At 36.5% G+C, this 26,508-nt stretch overlaps 1 protein-coding gene across 1 annotated transcript in view; it reads right to left on the bottom strand.

Annotated features, from left to right (window-relative positions):
* The window catches only part of FAF1 (Fas associated factor 1), a 212,948-nt gene that overhangs the window by 9,787 nt on the left and 176,653 nt on the right, over positions 1-26,508 (bottom strand). Inside the window, exons 16-18 of the mRNA XM_088128543.1 lie at positions 14,813-14,893; positions 13,264-13,341; positions 5,206-5,421 (exon numbers count right to left, since the gene is read on the bottom strand). Of these exons, the coding sequence (XP_087984669.1) occupies positions 5,206-5,421; positions 13,264-13,341; positions 14,813-14,893 (375 nt within the window). The remainder of the gene's footprint in view (positions 1-5,205; positions 5,422-13,263; positions 13,342-14,812; positions 14,894-26,508) is intronic.

The following is a 26,508-nucleotide window of genomic DNA, read 5'->3' as shown; positions in this document are numbered from 1 at the left end:
ATGGGTGTGTGTGTGCAAGTGCAAGGAGGCCCAGGGAAGGAGGGTGAGGCATGGTGTACAGACCGGGGTGGGGGCCTTTACCAGAGTGACCTGTGACCTTTCCTGCTGGCTTCCCCATTGTATTTGCTTGTGGGAAGCTGGCAGAGAAGGTCACAAATGGTGATGATGTGACCACAGGATACTACAACTGTCGTAAGGGCGAGCTAGTTGCCAAGCGCCCAAATCTCAGTCATGTGACCGTGCAGGCACTGCAACAGCCAGAATTTCAAGGACTGGTTGTAAGTACCACTCGTTCAGCATTGTTGCAACTGTGAACAGTTACTGAATGAGTGGTTGGTAAGTGAGGGCAACCTGTATATTCATATAGTGTTACAAAGATCGATACAGTTTGTGAATGTACTTTTAAATTGTATATTTTACACTATGTGAAGAATTATGGATTTATCAAGGATGGAAGACAGTAAAAAAAATTACCCTTCAATTACTCTTCAATGATGGAAACAAAACATGACCCCAAATTTATAATCTTCAGTCACTGATACATTTTTGCTTTCAATTTATGACTTCATTCTCTATTGATATGATTTCTTATATGCAACATAATAAATTTTTCTTTTTTCTTCTTCTCTGCCTTTTATTAAAATAATAAAAAGCATTTTAAATAATCATACCATCTTGTTTAATTTGTTTTATATTTTCATGCTTTTGATATATTTTATTATATTTCATGACATATTTTATTTTGGGTTATCCTAATATAATTAGTTGAAAGACAGGTTTAAAAAACATCTTTTAATGAATAGCCCTAATAAAGAGAGCAGAACATGGCAACATACTTGAAAAATAAATGAGTGATTTAAATTGAAAATAATCTGATTTTAAAGATCACAGCACTAGGCTAGACAAACAAGGCCGCTGTGGGCTAACTTTACTAGGAGTATACAAATATGAGGCATATGCAATTATCTTTTTTTAATTAAATACAATCTATACAGCAATACTTTAGCAGAAAATAAACAAGCCTTTTGATAAAGCCATTCAAGGCTCAAGAGAGATGCCCTGAGATCAAGAGGAGTTAAGTTAAGCCCATTGATCTTAACAGGTGAACTCTAAGATCCAATCTTTTGTGGGGCAAAGAAGAGGCCCCTGCAAAACCATGGAAAAGAGTCCTTTGGAGGATACTCCTGGCTATCTACACCCGCATGTGCAGGGACTGTCACTTTGCTTCATTTTTTTCCCAGGCTCTTTTTCAAAGGATTTGTATGGTGCTAGTATATCATTTTGGCTTGCACGAAGAGGTATCTGCAGGTGCTTTAAATACTGCTATCAGAAATAAACTCTCTTTCAAAGCAAACAGCTCAATCTCAAATCCAATATAATTCACACTTTGGTTCACAATTTACTGAATTAATGGCCTGCACAATTCAATAATTTATATTTTCTATGTAATGCTCTTGAATTCTGAATGCATTTAAAATGGACTTTAAATCCATTGTACCATTTCTTCCATGAGTTGCTAAAGGTCAATATATTGTACATTCATTTTATGGATTTCTGAATTATTTTTACTACAAATGCATTTGCATTTTAAGAGATGAAGAAAGTATTTTTTTTCCTTCAGTTGCCTAAGTTTGATAACATTTTAAGTCATCCGTTAATTCATCTCGCTGTTCTGAACTATGTAAAATGCTGCATATGAAATGTTTATAATCAAGCTGAGAGCCTGAGACAAAGAGCCCTGAATACAGATTGCATAATAAAAAGGAGAGGTAGCTATTAGCTTAAAGACACCATTTGTAATTATCAGTGTGGGGAAATGTTTCTCAAGAAGATTCAGAGTGGTGAACACAAGATTCCCAGATGCTACAATATAACTGTCTGATGTACAGTTTAGACCAACCACATGTATACAAAAATGCCTTAGTAATTTACAGATTCTTAAGCAGTTCTGACAGCGCAAGCCCTATCGGAATGAACAGAGTTTGGGCTACAGGATCACTAAGGATCAGAGCCTTATTAAGATGCATTTACTTGTCCAATTACCAAAACAGCAGGAGATCATTAAATTTTCTAGTTAGCAGACACAGCAATGTTAATTTCTTAATGTTGCCAAGGCTATTTCTTGGCATTTTGCTTCTATACTTTCTTCTAGCAAAATTTCATAAAATAAAAGCTAAGCATGAGAAAACAGAGTAGCTGCATTTGAACAGAATACTCTTATCTTAGTGGCAACTGTTTGTGGTGTTCAGTATTTATGATCGGCCATTTCTTAAGAAATGACCACTAGACAAAGAATCCTACCCTGTCTCAGGTACTTCACAGGGTATTCAGGAGACTATACTCCTTTTCAGGTTTGGAAGTAATTTTAAAAAAAGTTGAACTAAGTTACTATCCTCAGTGGAACTTGCAATGGAATTAGACACAGAAAGGATAGTGTAGACTATAATAAAATATGATAAAATTAGGGAAAAATGTGGAAAAAAGCAGAAATAATTTTCCCTTCTCTTTTGTCACTAGAAGTAGATGTTGGATCATACAATGGAAATGGTTAGCAGTAGCTTCAAGATGGAGTCAAAGGAAGATCTGCATTACTCAATGGATAAATATAACTCATCATCATAAGAAGACAGTATGGCCGATGATACAATGAATTTTTTAAAAAGATTTAGACACTTTAATAGAAACAACATAAATGACAATTAGACCCAATGTTTGTGCTCAAAAGCACAATTTGAGTACTAGATAGTGAAGTAAAAAAAAAAAAAAAAATCCCCATCATTTTTATATCCAACTTGTAAGCTTCTAGAGGAAACCGGATTGTTGTTGTAGAATGCTGGTCTAAATGAACTGATCCAGCAATACATCATTCCTATGTTCAGAAATATGATACATGTTGCAACATAGCCTTTTGCTTTTTTCTGCGTCCATTTCCCTCTGTACTACGGTTGGTATTCAAAATACCAAATGAACACCTGTTCCTAACCAAGTCTCCTTAATCCCTCACCTATATTTTATAGTCCTGCAATCATCCAGCTTCAGTCTGGTCCTAAATCAACCTAAATCCTTCTCTTGACTAGATGCACTGTACTCTCTTTAGTTAAATTTATTTTAACTGATATTTTGAAATGGAAGGGACAGAAATAGATTCCTTTTCCTTATCCTTGTTTATTTAAACTGCTGTTGGAATTGACTAATTAAAGGGATTTTTAGAATCGTAATACTCTAAACAAAACAAACTGGTTCTGAATTATTAAGCAACATTTTAAATGCATTTGAATAACCTTAAGTAACTTAGGTGCCAACTGATCCTAAGCTATAGCTCAGATAAACAAACGTGAAATACTGTAGAAGTCTTAACTTACTAAGGCCTCCAGATACAGTAAATAAAGAGCTTAAGTCTCCAGTATACAGTACTCTCAAATAAATGGATTTCATTGCTTGCATTTAAAAGAGGAAATGCAGCACAGAAAAAAAAAAATACAAGGTTTAATTTTGATTACAAAAGAAACTTGCAGGTGCAGGCTGTTAAGACATGCCAATGCTCTTGTGAGATGTTAAGGGCCTCTTGTCTTGTGTTTCAAATGCCATGCCATACAAAACCCAGTGCTATAACTCTTTTCAAGTAGTTATCAGAGATCTTGTCATTAAAGGATATCACTAGAAAAATCCAAAAGAAACAGTCAAGTAATACCTTTATAAGGAGAAACTAAAAGGTCATGAAGTAGTGAATAAGCTTTAAAGTTTTCAAAACCTTGCTCACTTTTCTGTCTTTTCAATTGGTCCCAAAAAAGATATTATCTTGCTGTTTCATTTCCGCTTTGTCCTATGTGTCAACACTAACTTCTACTGTGTTTGCCTGCTTATTTATTATATTTATTTATACAATTTTACAAGTAATCCCACAGAGGGGTTTCTTTCATTACATATATCAATCTAAGCCATCCCATTTGGTTTTTCAAATAAATCAATCATCACTTGGAGACCTCCTCAGAATAGAAGCTAATTCAGAGCACCTCTCTACCAACTCCATGCAGCTAGCTACTTCAGAGATCAGTCTGCTGCTTTTGTATTGACAAAAGTAAGATGGATCCAAGAGCTGTAGGACCCAAAGTTTATGATGTAGCAGCAAGGGCTGCTTCTACAAATGCATTCTCAGTTGAGATGAATGGTTTCTCCAACCTTGTTTGGTGAATGGTTGACATCTGTTTCTTTGTCACAGTCAGGTTAAAGTGTCGTCCACCAATCCTTGAGCTGACAGAAAACATGCTGTCCCCTTGGTGATCAATATTCCATTACAGATACAAGGTCAGGGATTGATGGATTCCCTTGGGTTTGGTTCTCTCCATTCACCAAAATCTAATATCAAGTGAGAAAACACCCAAAACTACTGATAAAAATAATTACAAATATACTACTACTAGGAGCAGTCAATTTAATTTGTACCCTTCCTTGCTGTGGTGAACATACAAGTTAGTTAATAACAAATTATTCTGGGGTCAATAGATTTGTTTGAGAGCCAGTACAGACATTTCTCAAGGATTGAATACAAGGAATGTTACAGAATGATCTAAACAAAGAGTATTATTAGTCAATTTCTGTTTGAGGTCTATTTCTAGACTTATTTCTAGATTTATTATTTATTTATTTATTTAAATTTATTGGTTGTCCAACTCCAGGGACACCCTGGAGATGACAGGGTGAGATCCATTTACAAATACTGTGGAGATGAATTCCGTTCAGTATCATAGCTCTCCCTTTTTAAATGTTTTTTGCTTTGCCATTGAGAAGCTGGCTCTCACATTCAAATCTTAAAATAGTTATGCAAGAATCCTCAGACTGCTTCTTAGTGAGGGATAGACCTAGATAATAAAACTCATGCCAGACATAGAACTCTAGAGGTCAGAGGTACAAATCTTTGGGCTGAAAAGTACAAGACAGGAAACTGTAATTAAATATTAGAAAAAATAAGTAAAAGCTGCTTGACAGTACCTTGAAAAGTGAGGGACTTTCCTTTGCTGGAGGTACTAAGCACAGACTAGATGGCCATCTCAAAGAGATGCTATAGTACATCTTACATTACAGCTTCTGCACTGAGCAGGAGATATGCTTATTTCAAGATCCATGTTGAGCTTTACCATCTTAAGCATAAACTACTATTGGATAAAGAAATGGAAAAAAGTATTCTAAACACTTTTATTTACTTACATCTCTCCTGGGAAAAGTCCCTAGTAGCTTGAACTCCTCCCAAGGGTATCCCTTGGAAGCTACAAAATCAAAGACGACCTGCAGCTTGCTACTGGCCAGGAAACGCCGTTCAAAGAATTCTCCACTGGGTGTTCGGATACGCAGTTTACTAACTGATTCGGTGCTCTCCTGTTTTGGCTCGGGAGGCAAAGACTGCTCTAAAGAGAGCCTTATAGCCTGATGAAAGAAAGAAAAAAACCATTGAGAGATCAGTAGCTACTTTCCTTTTTCATTCTATAATTTTGTAAATAAGATTTTTTATAAATGGCATTATAAAAAATAGGCGGACAAAAATACACTTTAATTTTTGCTCATAAGTCTGCCAGAGGCTGAACAGGGTCATTTCTCCAAAATGTTGGATTTCTTTCATTTCCATGAAGCTGTCTAGGCTTCTGAAAGGGTAAGCAACCTCTTCTTGACTCAGATTTTGTAGCAATTTCAAACTTGAACACTATATCAGGTTTTTTCATTCTATTCATTTTGAGGACTGAAAAAGAAGAGGGTCAACTCTATGCGTTTACCTATTAGACTTCCCATCTCCTGAAAAGGGTGGGGTGGGTGGGGGTTGAGCTGGCTCATTGACCCATTCTCCCTGCCTTTTTCAGAGGTTCAAACCTAGGAAATAAACTATGGCAAGATTATCATTTCTACAAATGGTTACTAGCTTTAAGGAAGCTTTCTAAATGATGATTGGCAGGCCCTGACCCTCAACTGTAACTGCCTTTATTTAAAGTGGTTTACATCTCCAGATCAGGCTGGAGATGTAAACCACTATCCCTGTACTTTGCCTGTACAGGGATAGTAGTCAAAGTGTCAGGTGTATAATTCCAAAATCTTGCTCTGTTATGCATATTGCCTAGCAATGACACCACTAGATAAAAGATGTCAAGATAATGGTCATGACCACACAATCAAAGTCTTACTCCTTTAAATATGCAAATGCACATACAAAATGGGCAAGGCTTTGCATGAACATGACTGCCATCTTGACTTTTCTGACCCCCATGGATGCTATTAGATACCATGGTGGAAAAGATCCTTCCCTTTGCCTACATAAAGTACAGGGTAAACTCCTCTCTTTTTATTCCTTTTTCTTTTTTAAAGAAAAGTTGTTCTTCAAGTATTAGGCTGTCTTCCTGTTTTTGAAGTTCATTTCCACACAACAGTTCTATAATTTACATCTCAATAACATATTCATCTTTATTCACTTCTTAATAACAGCTGAAAAAACAACTAATTAAAATAAATCCTTCTCTTATAACACATTATTAAACCTATAGTTTACTGCATAGTGGTGATAGGTAATTTAATTGTTGGACAGAAAGGACTTAGGAAATCTTGATTGAGTGAATAATTGTAAAGTGCCAAATTGTCCTTTAAAGCATAAAAATCAAAACCATTAAATATTTAGACAGATATATTAATTTATTAAAATCCTGTAACCTTCTCACAGACATTCTTTTAACAAGAGAGCAAAGTTCTCAACATCTAATTTCTCTATACATAAATTTGCACTGAAATGGATTACCTTGTTATGAAAACATAAGATATATTAATGAAATAACTTCAAGCCAAACTACTCTATTAGTGCTTTTAAAACAAATAGATTTCTTTAAAATATTTTATGTGTTTTGAAAATGTTAATGAATTTTTGAATGCTCAAACTTTTTCTTATTCCTCTATTGGGCTAGATTCAGACTTAGTCGTACTTAATAGTGGAATCATTTAAATCAAGCAATGGAACTTAAAAAAGACTATACAACTTAAGCCTGATTGATCTTCAAGTATGGTTAAAACTGGATTCAACTCAATGAGTTTAAGATTTGGACAAACCTAAATTCGAAAGTGAAAGGTTAGAGTAATTAAAAGCAGTCAAAAATCAACAGGACAAAGCATAAATGTTACATACTACAGGTTGGAACTTTTGTCTTTTCACCTCCATGCTTTTGGTATTTTTCAAGCTTCAAATCATTATACCATACAAGGAAATACATATGAACAAGAACCCAGAGCAACTGTAGAAAATGCACTCTATGCAAAGGCTCATATATGTCGTCTCAAATGGGCTAACAAGCAAAACACAATGTACATCTGGTCTGGGAGGTTAATCTGTTGCCTAAGTGGCAGGCATCATAGGTAAGTACATGCATTTGCATTCCACACATCCAACAGCTGGCAGTAAGGAGGGATAGGAAGCAGGGAGGCTTCTCCCTTCCTTCCAGAGACTTTAACAAAATACAGTGGTACCTCGGTTCACGAACTTAATTCGTTCCACGACTCTGGTCGCAAACTGAATTGGTCGTGAACCGAATCAAATTTTCCCATAAGGTTCAATGTAAATACGGTTAATCTGTTCTGACCCCTCCGAATTTGGTCGTGACCCGATTTTTGATCGCGTCCCGAATCAAATTTCCCCATAAGGTTCAATGTAATTATGGTTAATCTGTTCTGAATCATATGTTTTTTTTTTTTTAAACCGCAAAAATATGACACAAAGTACAGTACGAAGAGAGAGAAAGCTAACCTTGCTCAACACGACTTCTGGCGTGGAGGACAGGAAGGCGGGTGGGGAGGCGGTTACTGCTTGGAGGGAGAGTCCCCCTCCCTACAGGAAGCCGCGACCACGTGTCACGGGAGGGAAAATGGCCGCAGATCCTGTTTGTCACCCGATGCGGAGTTCGCAAACAGAGGCAAAATTTTGTGACCGGAGCTGTTCGTGAACCGAATTGTTCATGAACAGAAGCGTTCGTGAACCAAGGTACCACTGTATACTGGAAGCTTATTGGGTGACTGATCAGGAAAACAGGAGTTTGGCAAGCGACTATACAAGGCAGATGAGAAGAGCAAAGGAGAGAGGAAAAGACTGCTGTCTGCTGCTATTCAGTTTCTTAAATGCTGCTGATAGATTGCTTTTCATTTCCTGAGTGCTGCTGATTACCCATTGTGTCTGACTGGAGCAAAGCCCTTGTTGAGGCAGCTCAAGGAGACATATAAGGAACCCAGTTTCCAGAAGTAGCTTTGAGGAGCTCACAAGGTCAGTGAACAAACAGGGAAGTTTTCATGGGAAGTTAGCTAGAGAAGTCAGCAGGGGAAGCTCAAACAATATGGAGAGTGAGGGAATCATGATTGTGATCTGCAAGGTATATACAATGTTTCTCTTCCTGGCTGAAGAGGATCCAAACTACTGTACACCAACAAGTGCAATCTTGTTTCCTCACTGGAAGAGAGAGTTAAAGGGCTTGAAGAAAGTGTTTCTACACCAAAACACATCAGGGGAAATGAAAATTTCCTGGACAGGACACTGGATACTCTCCAGGAAGGGCAGAAAAGTGAATACATAGATCAGGAAAAAAAAATTTGGCAGAGACAAACACATGGAAACATGTGACCCAAAGAGGCAGAAGGATTAGGAGGCATCCCGGGGTAACTGTGGCTCTCCCTCTAGAGGATGATCCACAACTACCTGAACAAACCTTGCTATAGAACACTAGGGAAAACATGTGGTCCCCCATAAACTTAAGAAATCCAAGAGCCACCTTGAGAAAGAAGTGTATAGTGATGGCAGGTGATTCTCCATTGAGTCAAACTGAGGCAGTTACGTGCAATCACAATATGAGGTCAGGGGAGGTGTGTTATCTCCTAGTTGCTGAAATTCTTGTAACCCCAATCCATCCGTCTCAATAAATCTTGCTAAAGAGAACTCTGTGAAAAGCATGCTTGAAAAAGAATCACCTTTAATTTAGACAGCTGCCAAAGTGCTTGACATAAAGCTTGCAAAAGATACCCATGCCCACACCCTCAAAACCAACAAAAAAACGTTTATTTGGATATGTTAGCAATAAAGCCAAAGAGGCTGTAGGTGCATTGTGAGAAAAAGTTGTGAGTTGGTAATGGGTGATGGTTGATCACAGAACTTTGAGAAGACAGGCAAGATTTCAAAAGCCTGGAAGACAGAAAATGTCACCCTGCCTTCAAAAAGGGTAAAAAGGAGGGCCTAAAAATTATAGACATGCCAGCATGACATCTATACTGGGCAACCTCAAACTTGTCATCAACAGAATGCAAGACAACTTAGAAGTCTTGAGCTTTAATTAGCTTGTCATAAATCTCTCTGTAGATATCTATCTCCATCCCTCCCTCCATAAAAGAGATCTCCAGGGCAGACTCTAGGGCTGAGAAAGAGAAATATCTCAAAACATTGTTAAAAATGAGCAGATGGATATTTTGGGGTCAGTCTTATCTGAAAAAAAGATGATTAGCCCTTCAGTGTTTCATTTTAGAGAAAAGAGATTCAAACAGGTCTCAGGGCCCCCAGAATTTAGCAATGAATGAGTGCTAGAGTTAGGCTTATTTATTTGATGTCCAAGATTCTGTATACCAACCTCTTATCTTCTTGACAATAAACTTAACTAGTATGACTCATTGTGAATCTTTCTTTCTCGATTGTACAGTACTCCACTGTTACAAGTTTGACACTGTCTTAGTAGCCAAGACAAAAATAAGCACAGAGATAAGCATTGGCTAGGAGGCATAAATAAATGCTTGAATAGAGCTGAATAGAGAATTATATTATATCACAATAATTTAATATATTTTATAATAATATAATATATTGTTATAATGTATTTATAATAGAGAACCAGTTTGGTGTAGTAGTTAAGGTGCCTCACAGGGTTGTGGTCATGGGGAAAATAGGTGACAGGAGTATTAGGTATGTTCGTTGCCTTGAGTTATATAAAAAAAGGTAATCATCATCATAATGACACACGTGTAAATTATAACAAAGAAGTTAGTCTGCAAACTGGAATAAATTTAAGACAGAGATACTGGGTTATTAAAAAAACAGTCTGTGTGTCAAGAGCCAGAAGAATCCACAGTAGTCAGTCCAAAGTCAAAGCTGGAGGCCTGTCCACAAGACAAGGAGCAGCTGCACTTGGAACACAGGGTTGCAGGAATTCAGGGCAGGATGCAGGGCCATTGCTTCCAACCAGGGAAGAGGGTCTGGAGGATGATGTTACGTAGCCAGAGCTCCTGACTTTGCCTAATTAGGGGAATGAATGCCTTCTCCTTTCAAGGAGTCATGCAGATCTCCACTGCTGAGCTATTTTTAGCTGAGCACTCTCCCAAGCTCAGCATCTCACTCTAAGTTAGCAGCCAACTGTCTTGAGTCTGAATCAATGCTGGAAAGTGGCTGACGACTATTGGTAATTCTCTTCAGCCTCAAATCAAGAAACCAAAATGAACAGCATGCTTGTGAGCCCTTGGATAAACATGCTACAATTTACAGGACCCAGCACTGGTTTGTCGCAAACAAATCATGTCAGTGTCACCTTATTTCTTTCCTTAATAGAGTTACTAGCTTAGTGTAGATCAGAACAATGCCATAGATTTGAGTGTATCTAAGTGCACCTCAAGCAAAGCCTTTGATAAAGTCTCTCATGATGTTCTCCTTAATAAAATGGTAAAATACAGGCTAGGTGATAGTCATTAAATAGACTCACAATTGGCTGAATGTATCCAAGAATGCTTGTCAATGACTGTGTACCACAGGGCTCTGTACTGCCCCCTGTGCTGTTCAACATTTTACCAATTACTTGGATGAAGGAGTTGAGGGGAAATTTATCAAGTTTGCAGGGGACACAAAGCTGCAGGAATGACTAATTCTTTAGAGAAGAAAGAGAATATTAAAAAATATCAAAATAGGCTTAAGCAATGGGCTGAAATGAAGAGAAATGTAAAATTATGCATCTGAATAGGAAAAATGTAAGGCACAAATATAGGATGGGGGAAACCTGGCTTGTGAGTAGTACATGTGAAAGGGGTCTAGATGTCCTTGTCAACCACAAGTTAAACATGAGCCAGCAGTATGGTGCAGCTGCAACTGCTATTTTGATATGTATTAACAGGAATACAGACTTCAGATCATGGGAAGTACTGTTTCCAATTTACTTTATCCTGATTGAACACCACTTGGAATATTGCATCTGGTACTGGGCACCACAGTTCAAAACGAACAAACTGAATTCAGAGAAGGGCTACCAAAATGATAAAGGGACTGGAAATCAAGCCGTGATGAATGGTTAAAGGATCTGAATATGATTAGCCTACCACAGAGATGACTAAGGAAGATATGATAGCACTCTGCTACCTGAATAGCAGAATTGTCACACAGAAGGAGTGCACTTATTGTCGATTGTATCGGAAGGTAGAATCAGAACCAATGGGTTAAAACTACAAGGAAGTTGGTTCATGACAGATGTCAGAAGAAATTTCCTGACTGCATGAGCTGTCAGATGGGTAACATTGTTGCCACATGAACTGATGAGGTCTTCAATGGAGAACTTCAAATAGAGGCTGGATAGTCATCTGTCAGAGATGCTCTAGTAGATCTAACAGCAGTGAGTGGGAGCTAGACTAGATGAAATTGAAGGCAGTACATACACTTAAATATTGTAATATTTTAGTCTTTTACCTGCACAATGGACTTATTTCAATCTTTTATAAATTGGTGAATTTTGTTATCCTTTTCTATTTTCTCTTCTGAGGCACCTGCTTTCTATCATTGTATTTTGACATTTACCATTACTGTATAACAAATGCAATAGTATTTACTGAACCCAAGCAATTATACTAGAAAAAACAAACAGCAGCTTAGTAGACCTGTTTTCATTAGGTAAAGAATAACTCCCCCTCCAAAGTAACTAGTCTCTAAAGCGTCACTGTAAAATAGGTATTTACAATGGATATTCCATATCAGTGAACACACTTAAAGAACAATGAAGGAAGAGTAAAGTTAACAACTCTTGGATCTGCACTGCAGATTTAAAAAGAGAGTGATTCATTATGTGGACAGATGAATGACTGGATATCAAACAGAAGCTGAATGAAAGGACATCATGTAAGCAAACTCTGTTGTACAGCAATAAACTATAGGTAATATGTATACTTGAACACAGCGAATGTTAGCGTACAGCCTTGTGAATGATGCTTTTGTACTGGTATATAAATAATCTTTTTTTCCTTTTCATTATATGTACTTGCATTGATGAGGAGCCCAGTAACAGATAAAAATGAAGACTTATTCTGCAGCTTTCTATAAAAAAACTCTGAAAGGACAGTCTATCCAAAAGACTGTTAAACAGCATAATTTACACTACAGCAAAATTATACTATACAAGAGTAAAATTATGCTATACCTATATTGACCTGAGGTGAGACTGGCCCCAACCTTGTTGACCTTCCAGAAGAGCCTGAAGACATAGCTTTGCCATCTGGCCTGGGGATCTGGTGATGTTGGTGGAGAGCCTGCTAAATGGCTATATGTCTAGGAAAATGAATGGTATTCTTCCACAGATTTAATTGTTTTAAACGGTTTTTTAAAATGTTTTAATGATTCTGTGGTTACTTTTTGGTTATTCTTGTACTATTTGGGGGGATTTTTAACCTTGTAAGTTGCCCAGAGTCATGGCAGTGAGATGGGCAGCCATATAAATGTAATAATTTATATGGGTGTCCATTATTAAATATAGGCAGTAAGAGAAAGAAGTTATTGAGCAGAAACATTGAGATACGGAGAAACTGAAAAGGAGTAAAAAGATTATATAAAAATGATATTCAAAACCTCCTTGGAAGAGATCACCTACAATATGATTGTGGGATATAGATAAAAAATTAGCTTGGATACTCATTTCTCCTTTGTCGGCATTCCCAGGGGATGATGGTGGAAATGATAAAACTTGCATAGTGATGGAAACCAAAAGAGTTATGAACATGTGTGCCACATCATGATGCATGTACAAAAGGATTTGCGTCATGATGTCACAATGTGCATTTTATCACTTCACAGTTTATACCGGACACCTATGGTTTCCTTCATGGTAAAAAATAACATTCTAATATGAAACACTTGCTTTTCAACAAGAAACATCAGAGCTACAGATAGTATGAAAACTACTTCCTTTGCTTTACACATTACACAATTGCAATGGTACAACTGAATAAAAAGTTAAAATCACTTACTTCACGCTCTTCCTCCTGTTCTTTTCTAATCTGTTCCAAGCGAAACTGCTCTGCAATTTCTCTTTCTTGTGCTTCCCTCTGCAGAACAAATGATACACTAGCAAGTCAGTTCAAATACAATTTATCGTTTACGTGACTTTCCATATTTGAAAGGTTTACATTTCCTCACAGACACAATACTGATGATTCAGAAAAGTATATTTCCTATATCTGTTTCTCTCAACTAGAAAACAGTCCTTCTTTTAAACTCTAAAACTGTTCAGACGTTTTTTTTAAAAATAGCAAGTCTAATAATAGAAAGATACATATGATTCCCATCATGTTGAAAACCCTGTGAAAATAACCATAAGCCTTATAGGCAAGCCCTGCCAACGATAGAAGCACGCATTTCCTGGCATCCTCCAGTAGGTCAAAACAGGCATGATGGGAGTCACAGCAGCATGATGAAAGCTATACATACTTCTGCACACATTGCCAGAGTGACTTCTTCATATATACAGCTGGATGTGTGAAAAGCTCCTTTACCTGAAGGGATATTGCCCAATCAGGAAATTTCTTAAGTGAAGGATCTCACTTTGCACATAGATGTTTGCCCAGAGAACTGGATCTCCTAACAACTGCTGAACATCTTTCAGAAAGGGAGGGTGTTCATTGTTCTGATAGTCTGCATAGCCTTAAGATCCTCCTTCCATGTAGTCATTGAATTGGAATCATGTGACTTGCCTTACTTTTACCCCAAGTGTAAATCAAAATATCTTTATCATTAAATTGTAATAATATTACATATTAATTAATTAATTAATTAAATGTATATGCCACCCACTTCCCTCAGATGACTCTATAATTACCTTTACCTTATTTCTTCTATTTCCACAGAATTTTATATCAGAGTTCTTTTCCTGTTTGCATTATTGTGGCAGGACTAAACATTATTAGGCAGACTGAGATAATCAACACAGGGAGACAATTTTGGATATCATGGTAAGGCAGTAAAGAATTATTTTATTTATTACTATGGTATTTTTCTAGTGTTAAAGTGAAACTTGATTACTTTTTATAAGTTTACTTAGCAAAGTAGGAATTTTCTGAGATTTTGGGGGATAGGTAAGCTTACTATGATAGACTGAAAGCAGTAGAAGGTTGCAGTTTTGTGTTTACTAGAATAATAACTTGGTTCTTTTTCTAGTAAAGCTATAATAATTAATTGAGAAAAGTAGCGCCAAAAGCAATTGCAGCCAAGCAATTTTTCTCATTCAAAAAGGCTCTGTCCAGTAGGAATGACACAACATCATGATAGTTCTCCAGTAGGAAAGCTGTATTTTCCAGAATGTCAGTGTGTTGGAGACCTTCTCCCACCACCACAAGTATAGGAGATCATTGGTGGCTCACTGAAAAGGGTTGGGAGAGGGACCAGACCCTGGGATATGAGTAACATCACTGGTGACAAAACATGATCTGATTTGGATTTATAATTAACCAAACTGTTTTCTTAAGATCAGTCTTAAATATTGCACACTTTGTAATATTCCAGCCAGAACATGGTACATACTTTTGCTCTGTCAGCTTCCAGAGAGATTCGGTAAGCTTCATCCTGTTCCCTCTTCACATTTTCTCGGGCCTCACGTTCATCCTAGGATAGGAAAAAGACAGGAAGGTAAAAAAAACTAGTTTGGTACTTCCAAATCAATATTCACCCCAGTACAAATATCCAGTTTGGAGTGCATCTGTCCTTTGCTTACAGCATACTAAAATTTGGGGAAGACAGGTTGAAAGAAAAGAACGTTAGTTAGGTGTAAGAAATTATTTTATTTGATATTTGATCCAGGTTTTAAAAGGACACACTAGATTATTTCACATTAAGGAATTTCCCTGCCTTGATTCTGACACAACTACAATGGGCTACAGCCTTTTAGTTTGGTATGACTAGTACAAATTTCTGATGTAAACGATATTAGTTATCATCAAGTCTTAGAGCTGGGATCTGGAAGTTCCCAACTAACTCTTACTAAGTGAACCATATGCCGTGCTGGAATCAACTAGAATATCCCTGACAGATGGCTGTCAGCTTTTGCTTAAATACCGCCAATAAAGAAAATCAATCATCCCATACAGAAGAATGGGCAACAATACTGCTGCCTTCCAATCTCCTTTGGCTGCTGATAGTTTGTGCCATTTTCTGTCACTTCTACTGTTCTCTCTTTCTTGGTAAATGTGTTGCTGTGCTGCAAGAAAACTATAGCATATCCTGGCTCCAGCATCTTCTTTTAACCCTAAAGCAAGGTGCAGCTTTTTGGAATGCATGCTGATTCCCATCTAAGAAAAACTTCAGAAAGGAGAGAGGATGGCTGGTCCAAAGAGCCATATACCCACTCCAACTAAGTCTAAAAACACCATTATATGAGGCACTGGAGACAAATGTAGGGATACTTGGAATGTCAAGTGTACCCTGTTGCTTTGTCCTCTGCACCCAAAAAAAGAGTGGCTGCCCAGATAATACCTGTGCATTAAGGCTGAACCCTAAGATAAGTTGCCTCGTGTGATTACACAGAATTAAGACACAAGCACACTTGCACATGCACACAAACAATAAAAATAAAATAGATAAACAAAAGGAAAGACAGTAACATATGTGAGAGAAAATGCCTTTGTCATTAGCTCTGAAACATAAATACTGTGGGTGCCAAACAAGCTTTCTTAGGGATGGTATTCCAGAAGCAGAGATCGACAACTCAGAAGGCCTTTACTACAGTCACTGGCCTAAGTTTACTTAGGGGAGGGCAATCAGAATAGGAACTCAACCATCATAAGACAGAACTTTCAATTCAGTCAACCAAGATCTGCTTCATTATCTATTTATTAGCTTGCAGGAATGAGACAAAAGTCCCCCCCCCAAAAAAAACATTTGGATTTCATGGATTATTTAACAATTATTATTGCTGTTAATGACTGCACATGATTCAGCTTTGTGCTGAATGTTTGTTGCTATGCTTATTGATTTTTTAATATTGACTTTATTTTTAACATTTACTCTCACTGGAAATATTTTATTACTCACCTTCTAAGTTCCACTGAGAATCAGTAATATGAAATTGGCAAACTTGGAAAAATTAAAACAAATCTTCTGCTCAGCTTTAAAACAAAAATATCTTGCTTTTATTATAAATCCAGAACTTTGAACTCAGTGAAAAAAAAAAACACCTTAAACTAGGTGAGGAGTAGAAACTTGGCTGGGGGTGGGGGATACTGAGGGTGATCAAAGATATTGGGGCCCTAAAACCCAACTGGATTTTCTAATATTGGCAGGTAATTTTCTTTTTCAGACCAATAATTCATCAACATTTCAGGAGTTCTTCTAGGTTTAATTCTTCCTTTTTTGGCATTCTTTAGAAGAACAGACCAAAAAAAGGGATGTCAGGAATGGAAAGATATATTATGCATGACTGCCTTGCTATGGCACAAAGATGTGAAATGACACCACTGAACTTCAATTTTAAGTTAACAGTTTCTTACTCAGATGTACCTTCTCATCAAGTTCATGGTTAGACAATGAAACATTGTTTATCTAAGGCAGAGATTTAACTATCTAAAATATTTGCATAGTTTTTTTAATGGTATGTTTTAATTAAGGTTGAGTTGCACTGCAGAGCAAGCAATTTGCAGTGCAAGACTTCATCAGTATACAACAAGATTACAGTCAAAATGGTGATACTCTTTTGTACATGCAAAAATAAATATTTGCATACTGCAAGCACAAGCTTTCCTTCCAAAGTCCCTTAGTGCTTTAGTAAAGGACATGTCTCTTCCATTGAGCCTTTACAGTAACAGAGTAAAGCCACCTCTAGGAAAGTTATGCAGCGGCCCTTTGCCTTTTCCATTTTATCATCTTCAGGTTGCCAAATGGACAGTATTCATCCCTTACAACAGCTTTCATTACTCTTGCTGTGTAACTGATCCATTTTTTAAAATATATTCTCAGTGGAGCTTACAAACATTGGGTAAGCAGTACACAGCAACAGCCTCTCTTTACAAGATACATGGGCCAGTTGTGAAGCGTTAAAGCTAGAACCCAGATTCTTCAAAATTTGACTTTTTATTTTGGTTATCTTCTGAGTTCAAGCAGGCTACCATCCCATAGGCAACTGAGATGTGGGTGACCTGCCCATGGGAGAAGTCCTTTGCTGTGGTCACACCTAGGCTTTGGAACTCCCAACTGAGGACAAACCATTTGGCTACCTCACACATTTCATGATCATCTGAAGACATGTTTATTATAGCTAGCTTCTGGCCTTCCAGATTTCAAATTACACTATCTCTTGGTTTGTGAACAGATTTGCCTTCTTGCTCTTTGTTTTAGTTATTCTTTAGAGGTTGGAAATACTGACCACAGTGCTATTAACTTTGTGTGTAAATAGGGAGTTGCAATGCAGTAATATATGATTTTAAATGAGAAAACTTCTCAAAACTGAGAAGACTACTAAGAAGGAAGATAAATGGGAAAGAGGATTAAATCAACATTTGAGGATTATTAAAATCTGTAACAATAAAAGTCTAGCAGAGAATGCATACTCCAGTTCAGAAAAGATGCTATGAAGTCTCCTCCAGCATAACAAGTACTCTCATGAAAGCTACTGAAGGAGGAAAAAGGATTTCTTAAGAAAATTGAAGTGTTGTTACCCAGATAAGAAGAGAGAAAAAAATATTTTTGCACGAAAGAAGCAAATTTGCATGTATAACAGATTTTAGGAGAATCTTACTATTTTTTTGGATAAAGTAGATGGGAAAAAGCTTTCTTTTATATTTCATCTCACATTCGTCCAATGAAATGAAATAGTGGGAGGCTTAGCAATATGAACTGCTATATGAGCTGGATAGGGATATTAAAGGTATGTTTTGTTTGTGGGCTTCCTATAATCTTGATTGATTACTGCCAACTCTCAGTGAACACACAGATACTTCAGGACTATCTGTCCTCAACCTGGTCCTTAAGGTCTTTGAATGTTGCACCCATCACCACTGTAACTGAGTCCATCCACCTCACTCCTGGTCATCCTCTTCTTCCCTTTCCTTCCACCTTTCCCAGCATTATAAACTTCTCAAGAGAATTAGGTCTTTGCATAACATGTCCAAAATTATGATGAGTCTGGTCATTTGTGCCTCAGGTGAGAACTGTCAGTTGATTTGTTCCATGATCCATTTGTTTGTTTTCATGGCTATCAATAGTATTCTCAGGAGTTTTCTCTACACTTTCTATCCTTCAAAATTCAACTTTCACTTCCATAGAGTAAAAAACCATTGCTTGCACAATTCTGATCTCAGGAGGCACAGACACATCCTGGCATCTGAATATCTTTTCCAAAGCCTTCATGGTTATGCTACAAGATTCTATTGCAGCATATTCCTTCACTGCTAGTTCCTTTATTGTTGATAGTCAACCCTAAAAGGCTTTCTATAATTGGGCCATTATGGACACAGAACTAGATAGGGTTTTGGTTTCATCTAGCAAAGCTCTTATGTTTCTAAATGCAAATTAGAAATAAGCAATCTGGAAAAAATACCACCATTCTGTTTTCATTTACACTGTGAAATCATGGAAAACTGCAATTGCTCTACAAGCCATCCTTTGTAACAGAGATCAAATTAATATTTAATTGGCATCTTCAGTATTAACTATTTTTTAAAATAAATTAAATTGACAGCAAGATATGGTTGACAAAACATAGCAGATAAGCTACAATTATCTTCATCTTTTAATGCAAAAGAAACCCTCATATTTTAAAAACTTTCGTTAAGGGCAGGCTCATAATATTTTCTCCTCTTTTGTGAGACCTTTCTCCTCTGAACATGTGTGTAGAAATATCAGATACTTTGGGGTTTGAACTCTCAAGTACTTCGGGTACATCAAACAGGCCTACTTTTCAAAAAGAAGAGGCTGAAGTTTTAAAAAGGCAAAGGGAGTTTCAGTGTTTCTTCCACTCATGGCTGGAATCACTTTCACAGCTCCATGGCATGCACTTCTTCATTTAAACAGATTGCCCCTGGAACAATTCGATGGCCTGAAAGTACATCACTCCTATGAGGCATTCTTTCCCAGGTTAAAAGGAAATTCTGCCAAGCTGCTGAAGGCAGCTTAAGCACTATTTGAAATTTCAGCAGCTACTTTTTATGAAAGAAACATCCAACTCCTGCCACCTCATCTTTAAAAGAAACCCATCTTATACCCAACATTTCTGAGTACTCATTCTTCTGAAAATTAACACTTTAAAAGAACTAGTATGGATATTTTGACACAGCATTAATTTATGTATGCAAACAAGGACATTTAAAAAATATACTACCCAGCTACCCCATTTACCCCTACAGATCTTACTTGACATGTAATCTGCTATTGAATGGCAATGTGGCAGAGCATTTTCCTGTTCTCAGATTGTAGCATTTCTTCCTAAGGAGACTCAACAAGTTGCCTTGTTACTGGCATTTAAGAATTGTATTGTACTACAAAAATAGAGATGCAAAACCCTTTTGGTTCATATTTTTCATTTCTGAATAATGGCACCTATCTATACCTTTTATAGACACTTTATGTTAATGGTCTTCTGGACTAATTCAACACATTTTTCTGCAAAATAAGTGTCAAACCATTCAGCAGAGTACTCTCCCAAGTATCTGCACAAAGAATTTTAATTATTTGAGATATCTATCTATCTAATCTTGTATCCTGCCACAATCACAGAACTCTGGGCAGCTCACAAACAAGAGTATACCAGAAAATATAAAACATAAACGCTGAATAAAATCCCAATCACAGTTCATGGCATCAGACCCAAAAAGCCCTACAGAAAAACTGTCTTTAGCTTTTTTCTAGAAGGTAGACAATGTTGGAGACAGACAAGTCATTCAAGAGGGCCAAACGCCATTACCAAGAATCAATATTTCCAGGGTTTGGCCCCTGACCTTCCAAAAATGGGGGACAACCAGCTGCTTCTCCTGGCATGATCAAAGTGGTCAGACTGACACTAGTGGGGAGGTGTGGTTCTGCTAGTAACAGCTGCCAGTCCATAAAGGGATTTATAAATTAAAACCAGCACTTCAATATAAACTATTAAAACCATGCTTTTTTCATATATTAGGAAGATATTCTCTCTTTACAGCAGCTATTTAGCTGTGATTAGGGTATTCGGAAAGAACAATATAAGGTTCCATACACAATGGCATAATCCAGAGAACAAGTTGAGTTGAACCCAATAGCATCCACTCATTTGAATTCTATAGAGAAATGCTATTCTTAGTTTACCTTTCAGTTTGAGAAAGATTGTTCAAGTGGAAAGCAAAAAACTAGCTGAGTTTCAGAAATAAAGTGTTACTGTCATAGGTATATAACTGACTTTCTGTAGCTTTAATTTTTAAAACAAATTGGGTATATGCCTAGTCTTTAATGATTATATTTTATGAAAGCAATTATATTGTCCATATGTTGACATTAAGCAGGTTACACATTCCATAAAGTAGGGGAAGACAATGTATGACCTATTAAATGTTGGACAGCAACCTCCATCATTCATCACCACCGTCATATTAACTAGGACTGATGGTTGTTGTAGTTCAGCAATACTTGGATGGCAATACATTGCCCATTTCTGCCATAAGGCAAAGAAAGCAAATTTTAGAATCATTCTATATCTTTTGTATTTCCAAAGGATAAGAATGTTTCTACTGAGCCACACCTGAAGTTAAACGTAGGGCTTGAAGTTAATAATGAACATGTTAAAAAAAGACACCCCGTTGTCTAAACAAATTGTCATCATAGAAAACATTAATCTGTTCCTGTAAGATAACAATCTTGTACACCTTATAAGTACATAAAATGTCTATGCTTAGAAAGGATATACAGTAATATATATGCATGAATGAAACCCATAACTTCTAATTTTTATATCTGATTAATCCAGAATTTAATCAGAATTTTTAAAGAAGGTTTTCAGAACTATGTTTTTTAATTGTCATAGCCTGTTTTGTTCCAAAATGGTTGCCTTCTCTCCATTGGTTAACATGAAGCTTTTTTTGTGAGGCATGTCAAGTATCATTTGCAAAGTCCCTTTCAGCCCTTGTATTTTTTGATTCTATGATTAATTTTGAACTTTTTACTAGTATTTGTTAATGTTAGCCGTAACCAGAATACTGCAGGATACTCTTATACTCTGTATATTCTTATATAGAATACTGCAGTATACTCTGAGTAGGAAAGAGCTTTATAATTTTTTCCAATATAGTTCCTCTGTAAGTGCCTCTTATAAGATTGTTCTTGTAATTTAATATAACAAGCTCTTGAGAGTATTATTAAATTGTTTTGGTGGCATTTAATATATGACTGAGCTTTTAATTTGAATTATATGTATATTTTATATGTATTTACTCTGTATTTTATATATTCTATTTATTGTGTATATTTTCAAGGCCAAAAGACAAGGCATGAAAATGAGTAACTTTTACAGAAATATCTGAAATTTGAAATGTCTGAAATATCTTCACTGGCAAAATTCAGAAGGCAGTGATACTACTTGATATGGATAAAATATATTTGTCTCAATTCTTTTATTATCATGTGTTTCTCTAAACTAAACAAAAACCAGGTATATAGCAACAGCATACAATTTTAAACAAAACCTCTTCAAGGCTATGAGTCTGAACATGGAAGTCTAATGACTTTCATACTTGAGATTCTATTTATCTATAGACCTAAATGGTGTGTGTGTGTAAATATTGATGATTCAATCTCAAATGAGGCAATATAATGCTCTCCAAATGTTTCAACTACAATGCCATATTTCCTGACACACTTAAGGGAACTGATTAATAATATCCTACATGGCTTTATCCAAATAATATTTACAGAAAACAATATTAATAATTCTTAAATGTTTTTGCTGTTGTGGCGATAAAATGATGTAGAAATCACACAGATTTACAAAAAAAGAATTACAAAATTCAGTGAAATGATGTGATAAAGCTTTGACCACAATTAGATAAATAGGTAGACAGGCAAGCAGATAGACAGAAGCGGGCAATGGTATTTTCAATACAGCCAGTTTCAATTATTTAATTTAAGTTATATATTCTATTAGTTGGCTCACCAGATAATATTGTATGCCTTTGAATTTAATAAATAAATCTATTAAGCTTTTAATATGCAGGCATATGCAAGAATTATTATATGACAGTTTTCATAAATTTCATGATATATGCTGAAAACGTAGAGTGCAGAGAGAGACTGCCTCACTTCAAAAATGGTATCCTTTGAACATTGTGCCTAAGCAAAGTGAATCCTAGAATAACAGTCATACACTGGTGTTCCACAAATGATTCAAACTGACATTTTTAATTTTCTAAATGAGAACCTGTCCCTAGAGCTCAAATTGTAGATGAGCAGATAAACTGGACTTTTAAAGAAGCAGCTGCTCTGTGAAGTTTGTTTGTTTTGAGATCAAAAACTGAAACACAGTCTGGATTTAATTCAAATATGTACAAATATGGAAGAGTATTTTCCCCAGTGAATAAACCCAAATATCTCAAAATATGGCCCTTATCAGTGTTGCTTTTCACAGTTTAAGGATCAATGACCACCAAGATTTTCAGCAGAAAGAATGAAATACTGAGGGGAAATTAAAGTGAATAGAAATTTTCAGCAGGGATTTGCAAAGAGAGTTTTTTCAAGGAATGCAGGATATCTTCTATGAAACTTATCTGAAGCCATAATGGTTAAATGTTGCATAACAAGAAAAATAAACACTATGTTATACCTTCTGTTAATTAACTTAAAAATGAGAACAAGTCAAGCCAGCTGAGTAACAGTCAATGCTTTTACAGTAATAAATTGTGACAGCAAAAATAAAAAGAATGCATTATCTAGATATCACCAAATGGGCCTTGGCAGTACATAGGAACTCCACCCTGTAGAAGCTTGTCAAAAAGTGTTACTGTAATCCATTGAGAAGTCTCCTCCTCAGGCAAGGAAGACAAAAATGCAAAGGGAGGCTCAAAGCAGGTGTGTTGAATTGTTATACTATTATTTAATCAAAGATCTCTTCTCATTAGTTTCGTATTTGACAAATTCATGCTTTGTTCTTGCCTATCATGTGATGCCAGAATCATCAATCAACAGTCTCATTAAAAGCCAAATGTAAACAATGAGGTTGTGGAAATGTGTTTTTAACACTGTACACTCCTCAGTCACAAAAGGCATAATACATGACTGCCATTTCTCTTGGAGCAATCTGCTAGATTTTACCAGATGACTATCAATTTAAGACAAGAGAACATTAAAACTGGCTTCTCTAAGGATATAAACAGTCATTGTCGCTGTCTAATATCCTCTCAAGGACCTAGCTCCTCAGAAAAACATTGTCAAGCTATCAGACTAATGAAATCCACAATCATATTGTCTATATGGCTGCTACCATTGTAAAAAATTATGGGAAAATACAGTAACAGAACTGAAAAATGCCTACCAGTGATTTATGATGGAAAGTTTCCAGTGGGCAGGGGGTCATATTAATCTTCTGAAGTGAAAACAACAGCCTTGTGAAAACTTAAAGATTATAAAACCGTTTGCTGCTTATTACAACAGGTAACATTTAAATGAAGTATTCTGAATTTTAGTCCTATGGATCCACACTTTCACCAACTTATTCTTTCCAGCATTCTATTAATGAATCTTTTAGCATTTCCATTACCTCTACAACACTGCCAGAGATTTAGCTATATTTTTAAAATAAATGATGGTCTAGCTAAATGTATGTCAGACTTCAAAACAGCAAATTTTAACAAACTGAGAGCAATGATAACTAGCATTCCATGGGAAGATAATCTGTAGGGAAAAGGAACTCAAGATGTGTAGGAATTACACACAGACACAGACACACCCACAAACACACTAAAAATACAATTCTGATGAAGGAAAAAAGTAGAGAATAGCAGAAAAAGCCACAGAGGCTGCACAAATAGTTTGGTGAAGATAAGAAAACAAAGAAGGTCCAGGAAGTATACAGACAGATAGTCTGGAACTGCAGAGAAGGAATCAGGTAGGCTAAAGTCCAGAGCAAGCTAAGACTGATGAGAGATGCTATGAACCACAGAAAGGGCTTCTTTAGATTGGTTCAACTAAAAGGATAAAAAAGAATCAATCTATCAATTGCTCAGTGAAAGTAGCAAAATGGTAACAAAAAGATGTGTTCCACCAGGAAACTATAAAGAACAGGATGAAGGGGCAGGACTAAGCTTGAGACTGATAGAGAGAAAGTGATGGAAAGCTATCTACTCTTAAATGAATCTGAAAATAAAGGGCTAGATAACTTGCACTCAAAGATACTGAAGGAATGTATTGATAGACTGGCCAAACCTTTATGTTATCTTTGAGAAATGTTTATTGATGACCTGTCTGAGCCTTCTGTCAGCATCTGAGAAATCCAGGAGAATGGGTGAAGTGCCTAATAAGTGGAAGAGAGTAAATGTGGTCCCTATTTTCAAAATGGGGCAGAGGAGGATCCAGGGAGCTACAGGCAATCAGTCTGATATCAATTTTTGGGAAATCTTAAAGGAAATCATAAAAAGATTTGCTCTGTAAGTGCCTTGATAACAATGCAATAATAATCAGCACTGCTGATTATTGCCAGCCTAGAGTTCCCTGGACTGCTAGGAGGTCAAACCAGTCAATCTTAAAGGAAATCAACCCTGATTGCTCATTGGAAGGATCGATAATGAAGCTCAAGCTCAGATATTTTGGTCACCTAATGCGAAGAGAGATCTCTTTGGAGAAGACCCTGATGCTGGGAAAGATTGAAGGCAAAAGGAGAAGAGGACGGCAGAGGATGAGATGGTTAGATAGCATCACTGAAGCAATGAGCATGAAACTGAGCAAACTCAGGGAGGCAGTGAAGGACAGGAAGGCCTGGCGCAATATGGTTCATGGGGTCACGAAGAGTCGGACACGACTTAACGACTAAACAACAACAACAATATTTTGGGAAAGCTAGACAAAATGCCATGACAATTTAGTGGATCCCACGTTCAAAAATTGTATTCAAAAAGTGGTCATCAATGGTTTTTCAGCATATTGGAGTGAGGTATCAAGTGGAGCACTGAATAATTCAGTTCTGGGCCCTCTACTCTTCAACATGAATTGGCTAAAGAGATTGAGGGAATGTTTATTAAATCTGATGGGGTCACAAAACTAGGTGGGACAGTTAATATTCCAGAAGAAATAAAACTGAAAATGATCTTGAAAATTTAGAAAATTGGACAGAAAGCAACAAATGTAATTTAATATAGACAAGTGCAAAGTTCTTTATTTAGGAAGCTAAAATGAAAATGCACAGATATTGGATAGGGAATACCTGGCTTCATAACAGTTTATATGTAAAGTTTCTTGGAATAGTAATTAACTGAAAAATGAATATTAGCAATCTAATATGGCTACTAAAAACACAAATGCAATAGACTGAATACAAGCATCATTTCCAAATCACAGCAAGTACTATTTCCACTTATGCAGCATTACCGAGTATGTGTCCAGTTCTGGTCACCATTTTCTTAGAAGGAACCAGTTTAGAGAAAGACAACAAGGAAGATTAGAGGACTAAAAACAATGTTGCATGAAGATCAAAGAAGCTGTGGACATTTAGCTTTGAAAAGAGAAGACGAAGGAGGATATGACAGCATTCTTTAAATACCTGAAAGGATGTCACATAGAAAAAGGTCAAGACCTGTTCTCTATTGTCCCAGGGTGCAGGACACAGAATGAAGGATTTAAGTTACAGGAAGGCAGATTCTGAATGGATCTGAATTTAACATTCTCAACAGCAAGAGCAGTTCCACAGTGGAGCAATTACCCAAATAGGTGGGTTGGTGTGCTCCCCATTACTGTTGAAGCAGAGGCTAGACAACCATCTTTTGGGGATTCTTTAATTCAGATTCCTGTTCTGAGAGTGGTTATACTCAATGGCCAAACTGGCCCAGTTTAAGACTATGATTCTCTAATTTGAGACAGAGCCAAGCAACACTTCTGAATCAAACACATTAGAATACAAAGCTGTAGTCTTAAGCAGTAAGATTCAATGAATGCAATGTTCTTTTTGTGAAAAATGTAGAATTCCAGTCTGTTAGTTGGGAATAGCTTAAGGCATAATTCAACCTTCTTTTTTATTTGTTTCATTACATGCATATCTCTCTATCATGCTATTCCCTTACAGGATG

This window comes from Python bivittatus, unplaced genomic scaffold (genome assembly GCF_059951505.1).
Source record: "Python bivittatus isolate LINGU-HERP-01145 unplaced genomic scaffold, Pbiv_v1 ctg000700_np1212, whole genome shotgun sequence".
Classification (NCBI taxonomy): Eukaryota; Metazoa; Chordata; class Lepidosauria; order Squamata; family Pythonidae; genus Python; species Python bivittatus.
The sequence above is the reverse complement of the archived record's forward strand: the minus strand, read 5'-3'. Positions and strand labels throughout refer to the sequence as shown.